The 19,717-nt window shown below is 36.8% G+C and overlaps 1 protein-coding gene across 1 annotated transcript in view; it reads right to left on the reverse strand.

Annotated features, from left to right (window-relative positions):
* Window positions 1-19,717, reverse strand: part of LOC138326165 (receptor-type tyrosine-protein phosphatase F-like) — a 44,740-nt gene that overhangs the window by 12,412 nt on the left and 12,611 nt on the right. Inside the window, exons 8-16 of the mRNA XM_069272293.1 lie at window positions 18,922-19,062; window positions 16,072-16,209; window positions 15,144-15,284; window positions 14,740-14,917; window positions 4,311-4,394; window positions 3,794-3,843; window positions 2,255-2,430; window positions 793-880; window positions 322-383 (exon numbers count right to left, since the gene is read on the reverse strand). Of these exons, the coding sequence (XP_069128394.1) occupies window positions 322-383; window positions 793-880; window positions 2,255-2,430; window positions 3,794-3,843; window positions 4,311-4,394; window positions 14,740-14,917; window positions 15,144-15,284; window positions 16,072-16,209; window positions 18,922-19,062 (1,058 nt within the window). The remainder of the gene's footprint in view (window positions 1-321; window positions 384-792; window positions 881-2,254; window positions 2,431-3,793; window positions 3,844-4,310; window positions 4,395-14,739; window positions 14,918-15,143; window positions 15,285-16,071; window positions 16,210-18,921; window positions 19,063-19,717) is intronic.

The following is a 19,717-nucleotide window of genomic DNA, read 5'->3' on the forward strand; positions in this document are numbered from 1 at the left end:
CATCCAATACTTCGTGACATTATCTTTGAAATATTAATCCATATTTGATAAAAAGCCTGAAGCACTAAGACCCCACAGCCATTGCTGTACCGAATAAAAAACAGTTTTACTAGAACATACATGATTGTTCGAAATAGACAATGCGGTATTTACAGGGTTAACATTGATGATATGAAAACAAATTGGGGTAATTTTACCACAAGTATTTTTCCTCATTCAAAAATCATGGCATTTCAGCCCATTGCCTCTTGCCCCACTGCACATACTGAAATAGCCCTGTCCTCTAATTGTCTAATTTAGCAGTTCGTCTACAGTGCATACCTTGATAAAATTGGCATTAATGTAGTTTTGTTTTCCAGCTAGTTGTACCCTCGAATGATCATCTGTAAGTAAAGAACACAATCTTATTGCGATACTCTCTTTTCAGTTGTTTATGTCACCTGAGACGAAGTATCGAGTCACTTATTCTAATCGCATTTTGTCCGACTTTGTGTATCCATAAACAATTTACATGTTCGACTACTTCTCTAAAATTACTGAAGCAAGTTCAATGACAAAGTTTTATGGCATCAGGGCTAACAAAATTGTGAATAATATAAACCCTACCTCAGAGACCAGCAGAATGGAGCCAAAAGGGGACAAGATGACAAAAACAAGTAGCCAATTCGACCTAATGGTGTATGTCAGGGGTCACTGTGACCTAATTTTGCATACTTATCTATACCAATATTTCACACAGGAAACATCAATCGGTAACAGAACACATTTGCATGTAAATTCAACAATACTTACACGGAATTATATTCTTATATCTGTTTCTTTCAGCATTTCCATCTTTGGTAGCCTCATCACAAGTGAACCGGATACCGGCCAAGAACGACTGAAACAGAAACACAACATAGGGGATTAGAAATACAACATATGGGATTCTAAACACAACACAGGGGATTCGAAACAACACACACGAGATTATAAACACAACATATGGAATTATAAACACATCACCCGGGATTACAAACACAACACAGGGGATTCGAAACAACACACACGATATTATAAAAAACAACACGCGGAATTATAAACACAACACACGAGATTATAAAAAAACAACACGTGGAATTATAAACACAACACATGGGATTATAAATACAACACATGGGATTCTAAAAACAACACATGGGATTATAAATACAACACATGGGATTCTAAACATAACACAGGGGATTCTAAACACAACACAGGCTATGATAAACACAACACATGGGATTATGAAGACAACACAGGGGACTATAACAAACACAGGGAGTTATAAACACAACACAGATAATCACAAATACAACACAGGGACTTATAAATACAAAACAGGTGATTACAAACTCAACACAAGGAGTTATAAACACAACACATGGAATTATAACACAACACATGGAATTATAAATACACCCAAGTGAATCGCATTTTCTCTTTCTACAAGTGTTATTATTTTGATTTACTTTAAACTTTAAATAATGTGCACGCCATCCCTCCAACTAGCAGGTAAAAACTAATTTTCGTAGGATATCTCAAATATATTCCGGAATTTATATATATATATATATATATATATATATATACCCTAATACGATATACATATAAATATTGTAATAATTATTCTGATTGCCTTAAGGAAATTATAAACAAATAAACAAACAGAAAGAAAGTGAAATAGCATGAAAGAGATATTTTGATTGATTGAAAATAAAGAATGAAAGGAGAATGATAAGTGAAAACCCTCCTGCGAGAGGACAAGATTTGTAGAAAAAAACTGTCTTCGTTTTTGAAAATAGAATATATTGTTTAAAACAAATAAATAATAATGTGCACGGTAGACGCCATTCTCAGTCATGACGATTCGAGAGATTGATGCTAACGTTACATTAAGGTTATAAACCTTATTTATCCTCTTGTGATATTTGTATATATGTATGTCCATATATCACTTCTTAGGTGTACTTATAAGGACATAACTAAGTTGTTAAAAATGTGTATGCATCGGGCCTAACCTTAGGTATTACTGTTGAATCGTAGTATTTATGTTCAAGCAAACCTAAGAAGTACTATTTAGGCATTCAAAATATCACTAGTTTATACTGGGTCTAAGACCTTGAGTCTGTTGTTGAACCTTGTCTCAATAAAATGTTTTCTTCAATTAAATCACATTAACCAATTTATAGTTTGTATACTTACAGGAGTATTAATTAGGTTAAAATCTTACCTTAAAGTCCTTTTCAAACCCATCACATTGCTCCTTTCGAGTGATTTCCGCGAGAAGATTCTCAGCTATCGCCTCGTTCTGATGTTGGTGATTCCCGGTGATGTCATATTGCACGTGGTCACGATTCGGAGACAAGTGTTCCCCATCGATTGTAACCGTCATGTTATTATACCCGACTGATTCAAAAGATTTTTAAAATCAAAATTAAAAAAAATCAACTTTTGTCAAACAAGAATACAATAAAAGGACAAAATATCGTGGGATTTACTTTGATTATGTGAAAAAGATTATAAAAAATGCTTTTAAAATAGCACCAACTTATTTCAGTTCTTGATTTTGTTTGACCCTGTCTTTTTATATCAAATGAAAAGCCAAACGTGTTTATAACCCTGAGAAAGTGGTCTTTATACAGAGGTGGTAGTTATTAGACTGATTATTCATAAAATTCAAAATAAAAAGGATTCCGCAAGTGAAAGCGCCCTCTATGGCAGTGACCACTTAAATCAAACTCCATATTGGATGTACCATTTTTAGAATATATTTTATTTTTATTTTTTATGCATGATAAAAAGATAGACCGCGGCCAGGCTGTTCTTCTGTGGTCTGCTACCTCATTTTTTGACGTCATTCCATCACCAATAGAAACAATAGTCCCGCCGAAACGTTATCGGGTATCACGTGGTACGTGAATGATTCCCATTCGCTACTATTTCAAAAATGTTACACCGAACATAATTTATTTACTTTAGGCTCTCGCCGAGTCAATGTTCAGGGGAGCTAACCCATGTATTGTGCTATAAAATGTAGTGTCTAGATAAAGAGCCAATATTATGTTTATACTTTAATAATAAGTAACTGATTGTAATAAATGCAATTTAAAAGAAAATCCGTTATGAAAAGTAGTCCAAAAATATCCAGAGGGATCATGAGAGGATGGAGATGGGGAATGACAGGCGATGTTAGTGTTTATTAGAAACATATATTAGAGAGATTGGCAAATCCGACATTTTTACGATCTGCAGATGTACCTCTGTATGTGCTTATGTTTTTAGATATACTCTTAAATAGTTAAATACAGGAGAATAACTTTGATATGATACAAAAGTTCAGTAATTTTCAGATGGTTTGAGTACGATTTCAGAAAGAAAATATAATATTTGAACTTATATACTAATAAAATAAAATGCACTTCCGCTTTTGAATGTCTGATTTTCGAAAAACCAGGTAAAATTGGTCGTTTTTGTGCTTTCAAAAATCATATTAAATCATATTAATCGGGATAATTGGTCACACCAAACCATGTTATAATGTTTAAACTTTGCATTGATGCAGAAATATCATGTTTAAAAGAATACACTATGAAGTAGTTAGCCAAGGGAAAATGCCTATAAACTGGAGGTGCCTCTGCCTGTCAACAAAGACAAGGAAGGAGTTTCCAATCTTTATGTATATAATCAACTGCAATTTAGTTTGTGTTTTAATATGAAACAAGCAGTTATGTGATCATTTACTGATCTTTACGTCTGACAATGTTCCTACCTTGACTGCTATCCATAAAACTACGAGTGGTGTTCATTTTCGGGCATGGTCTGAAAATACATGAAATAAATTTGGAAATAGAATTGAAAATGACGATCGATTTATGAGTATTGGGTTATTTTACGAATAGTATTTTATCGAATATCTTTTCGAGTTCATTTTTAAAAAATTCTTAAGATTACTATTAAATTGCTTTAAGACCGAAAAATATTATTTACCAGTAGTTCATGAGCATTTCATAGGAAAAAACACATCTCCAATTTAAATAATGTCAGTTAAAATTATATGTGCCATGACTGGACGAAAATTTTGACATTTTTTTTTCTTCAGTAATCTATTAAAAGCCATCATATTTGGTACATTAAGCTGTGAAAGTCACCCTAATGAACAGAAAACATATATTATTTCTGATTTGTTATGGCGAATAACTCTTTTTCATTGGTGAGTATGAAAATTACGGCAGATATAACTTTAAAACTGACCACATATGCATGAAGGAAAGAAGGAGGGAGAATACCTTCTCTTTACTATTATGACGACCAGAATGACCAGAACAATAACCGCCACGATACCAACCTGTCCGGACGCCGTCCAATATAGCCTAGCCAACAATAAAGACAAAAGAAGGATGTTTCCAAATACTCTTAATAGCTAGGTTTAAATCCAGTTTGATTGTTTATTTTAATATGAAACAAACTTTAAAGGTTATGTGATCATTTACTGATCTTTTAAGCTCTAGACTAATGCTATTCTACCTTGGGACTTGCTATCAACTACAAACTACGAAGTGCGAGTTGATTTTCAGGTAAATTGTCATGAAAAAATACATGACAATAAATGATGCGAAATAGAATTGAAAAATGACGAATACCGAAGTTATGTGCATTGGGGTCCCCTCTGTTATTTTTACAAATTATATATTTTATCAATATATTCTTTTCGAGTTACATTTTCAAATATTACGATTTTACAGTTGTTCAAGTGCACGAATTTCTGCTAGGGAAAACACCACATCTCGACATTGATAATAATTGGCTCAGATAAAATTATCATGACGCCATAATACTGAACGAAAAATTTCTGACATTTATGTATGCTTTCGTCAGTTATCTATTAAAATTCTACCAGGTTTCAGATACTTTCATGAGCGTGAAAATGTCATCTCCGTATATGCAAACAGATTAACATTTTATCATTTCTGATTTGTTCATGCGAATAAGTTAGTATAGTGCTCTATCTTGATTCGTGAGTATGCCAAAATTACAGCGCCCCAAGATATAAACTTTTAAAACTGAACCACATATCGATGAAGGAAGAAAGGAGGAAGAGATACCTCTTATCTTTCTACTTAGATTTATGAACCGACCAGAATTACCGAACAATAACCGCCACTTGATATCCAAACCACCCAGTGCCCACATACAATACCGCCCTCACATTGGCTCACTTGGTTGTTTCGACGAACATACGAAATCGGGGACCTATGGTGAATATTATGAAGAAACGCACGTGAAATATGGAAAAATCTGTGATCTCTAACGAAACATAACAAATCAATAATGTATTTTAATATGAAATTGGAAGAAACCGAATCAAAAGTATTTAATACACAAAAGTGGTTTTTGAACAATAAAACTCGTAGATTCTGCGGGGAAAAATGCGATTTACAGTCAAACCTTAGCTATAAAGATACCATCGTGTGAGACACTGGCTAAAACTGATTCTTTTATAGCAAAGTGCCGCTCGTTTATGTACAACTAGCGGCAACACTGATGTTGATTTTGAGATCGTTTTGGACCCAGAGAAAGTGGTTCTTAGTTAAGGCAGGGGGGGGCCTGTTCTTTATACAGACGGTGGGAGGCCGTTATTACAATAGCGGGCTTGAACCTGTATTTGAACATAATGATTAGTGAGTGACTGACGTGATCTGCACTCAGTGTTCCTGTAGAGCCTCTCTTTAATACCCCCCCCCCCCTTTATTTCGAACGAATGTGATTACCTAGCGCTACCCCCCCCCCCCCCCCCCCCCCCCCCCCCCCCCCCCCACCCCCCCCCCCCCCCACTTAGATGAGACCTCCTACCACCAGGGACCCCCCCCGCTTCACCAACCCACTTGCATCGCTTTGTGGTAATGTCGTGTAGTCTTTTGCCGGAGACTGATGGTATATTGATCATATTGCAGCGTTTTAAAGGCCTGGTCATAGGGCATGCTTCATTTAGAACTGTCAATGACGAGGCGTTAACACTAGGGAGAAACACAAATAAAGAAGATAGGAAAAATCATCAGAGAAGAGAAGAATAATCTCTCTCACTGATTATGACTTATACCTTGACGCTGCTTCACATTTTTAATTTGAATCGGCGCAAACTTGACTTACCTTACCAAATAATTTGTTAGTACGCGATGTGGACACTTTTCCCATCCTGTATGACATCTACTTTGCTGAACAAGTTTCCGGACAACTGCATTCACACGAGAAGTTAAAACATCTGACCACATGTCTGGCTACAGTCAGGGCCCATACTCAGTCAGCACTGCAAACCTGCATGAACCTATTCGTGATGAAGCATTGAGTTTGTACCATGGGTCTTAGTCAACATACACAGAATTTTTTGAAAAATAGTGAAGCCCAAATTTACTTGAAAGGCCTGATACCATATCCATTCAGGATTATCACACTAACAGCTAAAACAATGGTTAAGTCGGAAGTCAAGCGGACGGATCACTAGGACAAATATTGCTACTTTATCTCTCTCGATGTTCGGACAATCTTACCGCCAATTTTAACTGCTCTACCGATAGGACATTAGATCGCGTGAGAGTAGTTGTAGCTTACGTGTACCGACTGTTTAACAGCTCGTTTGGCCGTTCTTACAATCGACATATTGAAGTTTAATATAGGCCAAATAAAATTCGCCCTCATCACCAGGGAATCATTGTGTGAGATTTGACCAATAATTAGTTCGTTCAAACATATTATCCTTCATTTTAACATAAAAATACCTGAAAGCGTGGATCAGTCATGCTTCGCGTAAATCGGTCCGACAGACCTATATTCAGGGGTGTTCGAAACAAAAAGAAAATTTTGGTATTTTTTTGAAGGAATGGGCCACAAAATGTATTCGACTTCAACCGTATTAGATTCATCTGTGCTCTTTATTTATTAATTAAAAAGAGGGGGGCAAAAAATCCCGCGACACTACTTGAACTACATTCGACGTATTCGATTCAACCGTGTTCGACAGCACAGTATGAGTTTTACTGCGTAAGGTACCTAAGACTAAGCAAAAAACTATTATTATCTTATCGTGATTTTAGATTATCATATTCCACGTTTGAAATACATCTTCATAATCCTCCCACGTGACGTGTTTTTTGTATAAATACTTAACAAATTACACTAATATTATTTCTGAACTAAATAGAAAAAGGTTGATGTCTTTTTTCTCAAAGTCGTCATTTTCTTTACATTAGGGCAAAAATATCTTTTTAGTTTGTTAAGTAAAACACATTTAAGTAGTTTATGGATAACATAAATGTGACAAGGAAAGAATCAAACGTCCCTTTATTCGAGTCTAATTTATGACAGGTAACAAAATATCATTTAAAATGACGTATGCTATAAAGGTAATCTCAGATATTGCGCTGCTGGAAGCCCTTTTAAGAGAAAAATAAACACAAAACCAGTAGGTGCATTTCTTTCTCCTGTTCCATCCCTCAGCACATACCGATAAGAGTGGACCACTAGGGGCATTTGTCCGGTGCCCTATGATCGCACGAATCCCCTACTGCCACATTTGACCGATTCACCCAACACTTCTCAAGACAACCGCGTCACATCACCGTACATTCTCCGGCTGGACATGCCTAGGAAAAATAGACGATATTTAACCAACGATATTTCCATATAAGTAAATAACATGTAATTTGCCAAACAGATTTACCATATAATAGGAAAAATTACATCTAATTTACAAAGCATATTAAGTATACATAACAGGGAAAATTACATCTAATTTACACAACAAACATAATATTACCCAACGTAAGGAAAAAAAAAAAATATCTAATTTATCAACAACGTTACCATAAACAAGGAAAAATACTTTCCAATATATCACTCTTCGAAAATGGCTTAGGAATGTAAAAAATTTGACAGCTGTTCCTTACAAACCATTCGTGAGCTACATTGTTCTATTTTTCACACTATATCAAAAACACAGGACGCCAGACGGGAAGTTATAGATTTTATCTTCACCTTATGAAAAGTTACATACTATTACATAACCAACAAAATCACTACTGAAAAAGTTTTCTTTATTCTTAAAAAAAGGTCTCCATGAAAGCAGGGTCCACGTCCCGAGACTGGGTTGCACTGTTTCTCATGGCGGATGCAGCACCACTTTTGAGGGGTTGTGATGTGCATCCGTCGCGCGCGATATCAGTTGTAGCTTGAAGGCTTTCACAGTAGCTCCAATATTGAAGCCAACCTGTTCTTTGCAGTGGGTTGCATCTCGTATCCGTGGGGAAGAAGGTCCTGGTGGTTGATATACTGGTATTTTGCTCTTTTTTTCTTCCTTTTTTTACTGCTACACACTACTTTAGGCTTCAGACTCCGTATTAGATCGAGAGGTAATATGGGCCCTGTATTATCAATCGGCTGAGTCATCATCCCGCCGAGCCCATTGGTTCGTAGATCTCCAAAGAAGGCGGTGGCTTAGGGTCAATCGTGAGTTTAATTTGGGTCTTTGGCATGTCTGATCCTGCAGGTTGTACAATCTTGCGAGGGCTGGCACAGCTAGCGAAATTTCCGAGCTATACTATCTGTGTACCCCTGGACATAATTAACATCATGAGTGTCCCCCTTGCGGCTCTAAAGCGAAATTTATAATTTTAACTCCTATAAAGATGGCTTCCAAAAACAAACAAAATGAACTACAACCAAAAATCTCCCCAAAAGGAATCAACCACAAATCAACAAACAAAAAGCGGTACAACAAACACATTCCCACTCAGTTTCTGGTCATGTCCTCTACACAGAGTGGCAAGACCACTGCAGGTTTATCACCCTTAATATTGCGAAAGGGCATCAAAGGCATTGCTGGGAGATGTCAAATCTGTGAAGCCTTTGGGATCGGGTGATCTCCTAATAGAGGTTTTCCGCAAGCAACAAGCGGAGAACCTCCTTGGAACCAACAGTTTTGCCGGCCTCAGTGTGTGTGTAAAACCACACTCATCATTAAATTGCAGCAAGGGGGTAATCAGGTGCCCAGCCTTGCGCAATGACAATGAGGCTGACATACTGTCATACTTCCAAGAGGAGAACATTCCGGTCTCTCATGTTAAACGCATCATGACGAGAAAAAAGTGGGAGCTTGGTCCCAACACCACACTTTTATCTTAACATTCGCTACACCAACATTACCACAGAGCGTAACTGTTGGATACCAGCGTTATGCTGTTACCGTCTACATTCCCCAATCCATTGAGGTGCCGTAACTGCCAGAGGTACGGCCATCATGAGAACAATTGTAGACGGGAAAAATGGTATGTCAGTACTGTGGCCGTGAGGGTCACGATGAAAAAGACGAATGTGACATTGTTAACCGTCACTGCGTCAATTGCGAGGGGGGGGTGACCATGCTGCGTCTGCTCGCACCTGTCCTGCCTGGACTCGGGAGAGAGGAGATATTACGGGTCAAATATACCCAAGGTGTCTCTTTCCCGAGGCTAGGAGGATAGTCGAAGCGTTCAGACCTGAATGTGGCAACCTATGCTCAGATCACCCGCGCAAAGACGCCTGTTGACAGTGTCACCGTCAAACATGCGTCGGTCCAGGCCTTGGTTGACAAGCCTAACTGGGACAATGATGTCCCAGATATGGCTGATGCTAAGACTGCAAAATAATCATGGGGGACCCGAACAGGTTCAAGTCTGGTCCATCTCAGCCACAACACAAACCACAACAAAGACCACAACAAAAACCACAACAAAAACCACCTGGAGCTAAAACGCCAATCCCACCGGCCTCTCCAGGACTTACACAACACCAAACACCGATCATTAGAAAAAAAGTTACCGCCGCTCGTCATAGACGTGCTATATCTTCACCGTCTCTATTGACGTAAAAAAAAACTCCCTGAGAAAGCCAAGCGACCAGCAAATACACCACCGCAGGAGCAACGCCAGACCAAAACCACCAAGGTAAAGCTGGCGAGGCTCCCTGCACTAAACAACAAACCCAGTAAGGGATCAGATGACCCTATCCTTGGACGGAACATCTATGATGTTCTATCGGACGACAGCGAGTTTGGTGACAACACATTTATCGCCACCAAACAACCTACTTCAAGTAGTCCTGTCGGTCCGACAAACTATCCTCAGGGACCAACATAGAGACAAACACTATCATACAATGGAACATACGCGGATTTAAAGCGAACATAGAAGAATTAAAACATCTTATACAATCAAAAAAACCCATCCATATTCTGCCTTCAAGAAATAATGCTGAAAGACACCATCAATCTCAGACAATTTACACTATACACCAAAACTCCAACAACAGGTGGCCGCCCATCAGGTGGTGTGGCGGTGGCGGTGCATAAAAACGTCCCTCACAGACACATTCAGCTAAATACCACCTTACAAGCTGTTGCTATAAGCGCAACTCTTCACCGAAAAATAACAGTCTGTTCTATATATTTACCTCCAAATACTCCATTTAGTTGTGATGAACTGAGTAACATCGTATCACAACTACCAGTGCCATATATATTATCATGGGTGACTTTAACGGTCATAATAGCCTCTGGGGCTCCCCAGGCACTGACGATAGAGGTAGACGTATCGAAGATTTTATTAATAAAAAACAGCTTATGTCTTTATAACACCAATGCCCCAACATATTTACACCCTGCCTCTGGCTCGCTTACCCACATTGATCTATCGTTGTGCCATCCATCAATTCTTCTGGATTATGATTGGATGGTCAACGATGATCTTTGTGGGAGCGATCACTTCCCAATTATACTTAAAAACATAGGGTCACCAAAACTTGAGGAGCCTATTCCTCGTTGGAATCTACATAAGGCAGACTGGGTTCAATTTAAAAATTTGTGCGCAGAGGAGCTCATCGAGGATAAATTTTTGAACCTCGATGACCCCATTAAAATTTTCACAGAAGCGCTCACTTCTATCGCTACAAAAACCATACCAAAATCCGTGCCAAAACCTACAAAGTTTCGTCTCTCAAATGATTCATTTATCAAATAGATCTGGTAGAAATTCCGCTCTGAGGCGGTACTTGGCTTCGCCAACCGTCTCAAACTATAACAATTTTAAAATTTGGAGAGCAAAAGCTCGAAGGTCTATCAAATCCGACAAGAAAAGTACTTGGAAAGAGTACGTCTCAAAAATTAATTCCAATACATCCTCGAAGAAAGTTTGGGAAATGATTGGTAAAATCAGTGGGAAAAGAAAAGCGACACCATCCTCTCACCTCATTAACAAAAATAAAATATTTTCTTCAAAATCCGAAATAGCTGACGCCTTTGCCAAAAATTTTGCTAAAAATTCATCCAGCAAAAATCATTCCAAAAAATTCAAAAATTTAAAAAAGAAAAGGAAAAGAGACGTCTTAATTTTAAATCCTCCAATAGTGAAAGTTACAATAGGCCTTTCGAGATACCAGAATTGCTCGAGTCCCTTGAGAAATCAAAGGACTCGGCAGCTGGACCAGACGAAATTCCATATATGTTTTTAAAACAATTACCAGAATCTTCACTAAAATGTCTTTTAACTATATTTAATAAAGTTTACTCTTCTGGCAAAATTCCCCGAGTCTTGGAAGGAATCTACTATTATTACCCCTTCCGAAGCTCGGGAAAGATGCTACTGATGCCAATAACTATCGTCCTATTTCATTGACGAGTTGTATTTGTAAAACTTTAGAACGTATGATAAATACGAGATTAGTTTGGTTTCTGGAATCAAACAATATTTTAAGTCCTCTGCAAAGCGGCTTTAGAAACCGCAGGGGAACGGTAGACCACTTAGTTAGACTAGAAACATTTATACGAGAAGCATTTGCCAAGAAAGAACATCTTGTGGCCGTATTCTTTGACCTTGAAAAGGCATACGACACAACTTGGCAATATGGAATCATGAACGATCTCCATGATATCGGTATACGTGGTAATTTGCCAAAGTTTATTTCAAATTTTATATCTGACAGGCATTTCAAAGTGCGAACGGGTTCCACCTATTCAGAAACAGAAAAACACAGGAGATGGGGCGTCCCTCAGGGTGGTATCCTGTCCGTCACACTTTTTGGACTAAAAATTAACAGCATAACTAAATGTCTTGGCCAATCTACGGAAGGGTCTCTATTTGTGGATGATTTCTTGATCTGTTACAGATCAAAAAACATGCACACTATAGAACGACAACCACAACAATGTTTAGGCAAATTACAAAATTGGGCTGACGAAAATGGCTTTAGATTTTCAAGATCAAAAACTGTCTGTATGCACTTCTGTCAAAAACGAAAACCGCACAATGATCCTGACCTCACACTCGATGGAATTAAAATTCCAGTAGTTGAACAAACTAAATTTCTTGGACTAATATTTGATTCGAAAACTGTCCTTTGTTCCACATATCAAACATCTGAAGGATAAGTGCTCGAAGGCGCTGAACATTCTACGAGTTCTTTCCCATTCTGATTGGGGTGCAGACCGTGAAATGCTTCTACGTATCTATCGGGCACTTATTAGATCAAAACTTGACTACGGCTCTATTGTCTATGGATCGGCTCGCAGCTCCTATCTACAGATGCTTGACCCTATACAGAATCAGGGACTGCGTCTCGCACTTGGAGCTTTTCGAACAAACACCTGTGAAGAGTCTCCATGTGGAAGCTAATGAGCCACTCTCTAGACGGATCGGACGAAAAGAAATTATCCTTACAGTATGCTGCCCTACTGAAATCCAATCCCCAAATAACCACGCATTCGTTTCTGTGTGATTTAATGCCACAAACACCAGGGGACACTATTCAGACATAATTCAAAAGCTCATTACCAAAATTTTGTGAATCAGAGTATTGCTATTGTTTTTGCAGGAACCCATTAATAATTAATTTCGACGCCATTGACGAGTTACATCCTATATTCGGATGTGCAACCGTGGCTTCTTTATATCACCTGATATTCAATTTTATCTTTGCACTGGCATGTAGAAGGGCAGAAAGGTCCCAGTTGGCTATTACCCGAAGAGACAGTTTCAATACCATTCCTCCTTTCGGGAAGATAGTGATCTGGGAACTGTCCATGTGCTCATTGGTAAGATCTAACTCTGACGGCTCAAAGATGGTGATAGGTGAAAAAGTTGCGGCCAGGATATGCTTGTACATCCTAATCTATGTTCCGCTCTTCGACTTCCAGTTGTTGACCCTCCCATTTACTCTGCGGAATCTTGTGCTGTTCGGTCTGGCTGCTTGACCATCATTCGAAATGAAGACACCGCATTGAAATTGGCAAATCTTCTGGTTCAAGACTATCTTTCGGTTTCCTTCTAGGTCTATGAAATCAATGTATGCCTTCACCCACTTGATAATTACTGATAATCCATAATCTCATTGTAATCACGACACATCTTAGTGTTGAGGAGTTTTACTCAAAGATGTACTGAATCGCACTCTGGAACATCTCTGTCATCTGAGGGCTCGTTACTAAACTGGGGAGAACATTGTAAACTTTGGATGATTATAAGCTGCTATGGATTGCTCTTCGACTGAGTCATCTCAAAATACAGTATTGTGTAATACAACCATACTCCGACTTTCAAACTGTCCATAATTCAGCTCAAGCCATTCAACATCCCAGGTGGGCATACAGATGGTAAGTGGTGTTCTATCCGAATTATCTAACATGAAAACTGTGTTAATCTTTCGTACCCATACACTTATGAATCATAAAACTGTTCCAGCGCGGAGAGACCGTCAGGAGGGTAGTTGTGTTCTTCATCTGCAGGCTCCGAACTGGAGCAGAGATATTTGTACTCTATTCCTTAGCTATGGTGAAAGGGAGGATCCTCTTCACGGTACTATTGATTCATTGTGTTTTCTCCGCTTCATCGAGTGTGTTTTTTTTTAGGGCTCTGTATTGATTTTAAGCACATACGAGATATAGTCACCTACGATGTCTCCTCGAGCAGTGTACAGACTTTGTTTTCATTGCGGGAGGAGCTACGCAATCTTAGTTATAAGTATATCTACAAAGGAAATCGGTAGTTTCAGAATAAGGACTAGAACAACGTTTATATTTATCATGATCATCGTATCTATATCTAAACATTTCTAATCGGTCTTCAACTCGAGACATGGTGTTTGTTTCTCTATCAGAACTTGTTTGCATGAGATTCTACTCGTGTGTTTTAGACCTATTAATTGTTATCGCCGATGCAAGCCCCTTTTGTTTTTCAAAAATAATCGTTGACAATCTGTGTTGTATTCTTTTACATTGTCTTTGTATTCTGTTGTATCCTTGACCTGTTTATCGCGTGTCATTAAATGCATAATGACTTGTAGTTTTAGGTCCTAACAACTGACCTTAGTTGTCGATGGGCCGTAAAAACTCAAAACAAAACAACAACATATTATTCTAATTTAAAATAAAAAATATTAAAAATAATTAGCTGTGCCCCGAAAAAAGTCAATGATACTATGCCCTATATGGAATGAAGGCTGATTGCGCATCCACCAAAAGAAAAACAGGTTGTTTTATTTTATATTATTTATGTCAATTAGACATACATTTACATGATCAAACACCAAGTATTAATTAAATGATAAGTATCGTTTATGCTCTATGGATAATTGCAGAATAACCTGTGTACCGTTACTGTCAGTAAAAGTAAATATTCGTATTTCTTAATGGGTTGCCTTAATTTATATATACACTCCTCATACATATATTGTTTACCTTGCTGACATAATGCCCCTCTCCAACCAGGGCTGCAGCCATTCTCACACTTCCCGCTCTCTAGGTTGCATGTTTCTCTATTTCGACAATTGCCACATCTTTGAGAACAGTTTTCGCCATATTGACCTTTGTTACAAGCTGGAAGAAATATGAAATACGAAACACAAATTCAAATATTTATAAGGACATTTATATTTATCTATTTAGTCCGTTTTTTAAACTATATACAATATGACTCTGTGACGTTAGAAAAAGAAACTAAAGGACCTTTTCAATCATGATGGTAGCGATGGTCGAGAAATGTAGGATGTAGTTTAAGTAAGTAGTATATTAAGACGTTATAGATATAGATACGTTGAGTTACCTGTTAAACATCGTTGGTCTTGCCATCCTGTCGAACATCCATTTGGACACGATCCATTTGTTCTCAGGCATAGATGTGTACCTCCTTTACAGCTGCCACAATTATGTACACAGTTTGAACCATACGTCCCAGGAGTGCATTCTATGAAGACATAGAAGTGATGTGTACTTTTAAAGGCATTACAACGACGATATAGAAATGAACTAGTTTAACAGAACAAAAAGAAAACGTCAAAAAAAGAACAACAACAAAAATTAAGCAAAATAACGAAAAAAAATAATAAAAAAACCAACATGAAATAAAAGAGGATAAATATGACATTGTTTCATTTTGTTGTAACGAACATTATCGCTTAGCCTAGAACATGTATCCCTATAATACGTTTGAATGATTAATATTTTCGACACTGTAGTATTAATATGTTAAAGATGTATGGTCTGTGACTTGTTGAATTTTTGGCATAGAAAAGGTATTTAGAGTGTTCTACATATTTTTCTCCGGCTCTCTAAGTTTTAAACTTTCGATATTACCGACTTTTGTAAAGTTCGCATTCGCAAAGTTGTTAAACAATATCAAATTGGCATATTGATTTTTAACGTGAACACGTTTAAAATAGCTTGGAAATATCCGAACTGTTCCGATCAATTCAAATCTGTACGGGTATTGCCGATATTGACCACGTGATGCAACTCGGTTTTCCGATATTACCCGAAAGTTTGAAACATGGCGTTGACTGTGGCGGTTCTTTCAAAACGTGGGATATTTCATGCGACATTTACCGCTATGTCAATAGTATTTTGGTGCTTTCATGGACCTGAACCATCATATATAAGCATCCATATTCACACATTGTATGTTTTATGAGAGTTTGTGATGGTGATGATTACAAGAAATACAATTTAAAAGTATGCCAAGTAAAAGAAAGTACCTCTCTTGCAATTGTCTCCCTTTTTACCCGGTTCACATCCGGTCGGACACGTGCCGTTGACATGATGACATAGTGTTCCATTTAAACAGCTTCCACATGTTTCTTTACAGTTATCACCATATTTGCCATTGTCACAAACTGAAATAAAGAATGTTTTTATTTAACTCACTGTTACAAAATATTAACATAGACCTATCTGTTCTCGAGCGAATTTGTCTAAATAGACGCAAAAGTCATACGTTCAGAAAACATTTACTGCAATACTGAACTACAGGTGTTATTCCAGGTCTTCATAAAATGATTAAGCAGTTGAATAGCTCAGACTATAATGACGCAAGTACATTGTATTTTATTTCGGAGCCAAATTTAAATTAACTTAAATAGTATATCATTTCTTTCAGTTTTCTGCTTCAAAGACACGATATTTGGATCAAATCAAGGTAAACCTTCACATATTTTCAACCGTGGAAGTGATGTCGATAACTGAACAAACATGCATATTGAGAAGCACGAAAAAAAAAGAAAAAAAAACCCATCTGACTCAATGTACAAGGAAATTAAGTATTTCTACGAGATTGTGATATCTTAAAACCTTCTCCCATCAGTAGTCGATAAATTGTTACTAACACGTGGTAATTTGAGCAAGCACCGGAATATCAATACAACTGGGATAAGCAAACGCCGTAAATTGAAGCTAAAGGGATACTACCATCAGGAAATGGTAAACTAACAACTGGGAATTAAAATCTTCATTATTATCATTATGCTTATTTGTTAGTTGTTCCTGTTGTTTTCGACGTGAATCAATATCTAATTGATTTTGAATTGCTGTTCTATATGATATATATCTTTTCTGAAAATCTTATTATTTCTTTGCACAATACAGAGTTACCTCCCTTTCGGGTAGGTATTGATTGTGACGTCATTATTTTGTGAGCAAAATTTAGCGTTTTCTCTTAAGGTAGGTCCATACTATTGAATACCGCGCCAATTCATATGACGCTAAACCGGTAGCTGCCGAGGTTGTTTTGAATTCCAGATTGGTTTTCGATACGCTACGTCATTTTTTTTCAATAGGTGAAAATTGTCTATATATAATATTGAATGTTTAAAATCATTAAATAAATCAAATAAAAGTAATGTGAACGACTTTTCAAACATCGGAAGTAACGTTCGTCGCAATAAATGATAAGAGGAGACCCGTCCGGACTGAAATTCCGGAATTCTAAAAAAAAATCGCCTACGGATTACCTTAAACAGAAAATTTGAAGAAAATCATAAAAAACAGACATGAACCAGATAGAATATGACAAAAACATGAATTGATGTAGAATGTTTTTTTTTTTTTTTTTTTTTTTTTTTTTTTTTTTTGGTGGCATGATTATAAAAAAAGTAGAATACATTATATTGTATGACCCATGAAATGGGGGTAGGGTTGTGAGTTACAAACTTTAAGCTTAAAAAATTGTGAAAATTTGATCGAGGTTCCCATGTTTTTATATGATATTTGAAAAATATATTACCTTGCGCATATCATATACAAATATTGTGAAATTGACATGGGTTTTCATTTCCTTTTTGGCCTATTCATTGTTTTTGAGCGGCGAAAATATGGCAAAACATAATAATAACGTATAGAAGCAGTCCTCGGAAATAACGAATATTAGTTAGCATTTGTAAAAATACAATAGTTTTCTATATTGTTCTATCTTTAGAAATTATGGCCAAAAAATCAACAGGATTGAGACTACATTCACCCTAATATTACGGAAAACATTTTTTTTATGAATTTTTCTTTTTACAAATTTGTACGGATGGTATATTTCAAGCTCAAATATCTCAAAAAGTAGTTCAAGAACACCCGTTTTGCTATACAGATTTGAAATCTACATGAAAAATGCAAGAAAATAAGACCTCTTAGAAAAAAATGACATGGGTTTTGCCAAAAGTATGGAGCTACTTTAAACGTATGATATCACGCTCGCAAACATATGACGTCACAATCAATACCTATCCGTGAGGGCAGATAACTATATATCACATTTTTTGCAGTGAAATATAAGGTTTTATGGTAAAAAATATAAGTGATATTTTCACTGGAGTGAAAATATCACTTTTGATATTTTCACTCGCTTTTGATCAATCGGAATGTAACATTGACAGTCGAAATTTGATTGTTACGTTATTAGTTTGTGCACAAAAATGACGTCACATTTTTGTGTAGAAATTTGTCGTTAAGCTCACAAAAATACGACGTACTAATCGCAAGGGCAAATAACTCTGTAAAATACAATGGCGGAATTACCTTCGGCGGAACTAGTAGTGATGGTCTTCTGTAAATGGAAGTGAGAAAACAAATGTAATAAATAGAATATTACTTGTTTCTTGATGAATACCAGTTATATTTTATTTTGTAAGGTTGAAACTTTGATTTATTTTCAATCTTGCTTCGCACTCGTGAAAAATATCAAAGTTTCCACCTCACTCGATGAAATATAACTGTATCCATCAAGAAACAAGGAATATCTTCTATTTATCACACTTTTCGATTTGAGCATAAAAGCGATAAACTTCACTCCACTGAAAATGTTCACTCGCTTTTGACCAATCGGAATGCAGCATTGACATATATCATTTATAACATATCAATTTGATTGTTACGTCATTAGTTTGTGCGCGAAAATGACGTCATATTTTTATGTAGAAATATGACGTTTAACTCACAAAAATACGACGTACTAATTGCAATTTCCACCTCACTCGATGAACTAGTATTCATCTTGAAACAAGAAACATCCTTTATGTAATATTCAAATGCAGAATATGACATTCCTTGGGATATCTAATTACCTTCATTGCATTTGTTGGTCCGGTATCCTGAGGTACAACCACCCCGACAGTTTCCATCAATGTGATTACAAATGGTTGTTCCGTACTTACAGTGACCACAGGTGTGTTGGCAGTTCTCACCATATACACCATTTTGACACTCTACAATTAATAATAGTAGCAAGTATACAAATACTTTATCATCTATCATTATCTAATGTAAAGTTAGTATTAAAGCTCAGCAATGAATTCCTTTGTTTAAAGTGACAATTCACTCAGGCTAATTCTTTTACATAACCAAGAAGCAAAATATAGTATAAATGTATTGTTCTACATTTATTATGAAACATAAAACGTAAAACATTGACAAATTCCACGACATTGTTAAGTATTTTAATTAATATCGTTGAAATATCAAATCGTTGATCAATACGATTAAGCAGGTACAATATGGACGCTGTTTCCATACCCAAGCCAAAGTCACACACGTAAAACAAATAAACTACATGACCATTGAGAAGGTGATAAAATAATTTTTAGACAGGACAATTCACCTAATAAGGTAAACATACTACTGTCAGAGCGATTTGAGCAGTTCTAGACAATAGTTGCATTACTCTACGAGCAAGGGACAGGGTTCGGCATACAAGAAGTTCGACCACAATGTGTAATGGCGGACAGCGAGCGAGTTTGAACATCTACACACATGTCACCACCATGGGCTTTTCAGGCACATCACAGTAAAACCGACTGATCTAATTTCCATTAGAACTGGGTTTTTCCGAAACATGTACAAATTGTAATGTTCTCTTAGACT

The sequence above is a fragment of the Argopecten irradians genome, chromosome 6 (assembly GCF_041381155.1).
Source record: "Argopecten irradians isolate NY chromosome 6, Ai_NY, whole genome shotgun sequence".
Classification (NCBI taxonomy): domain Eukaryota; kingdom Metazoa; phylum Mollusca; class Bivalvia; order Pectinida; family Pectinidae; genus Argopecten; species Argopecten irradians.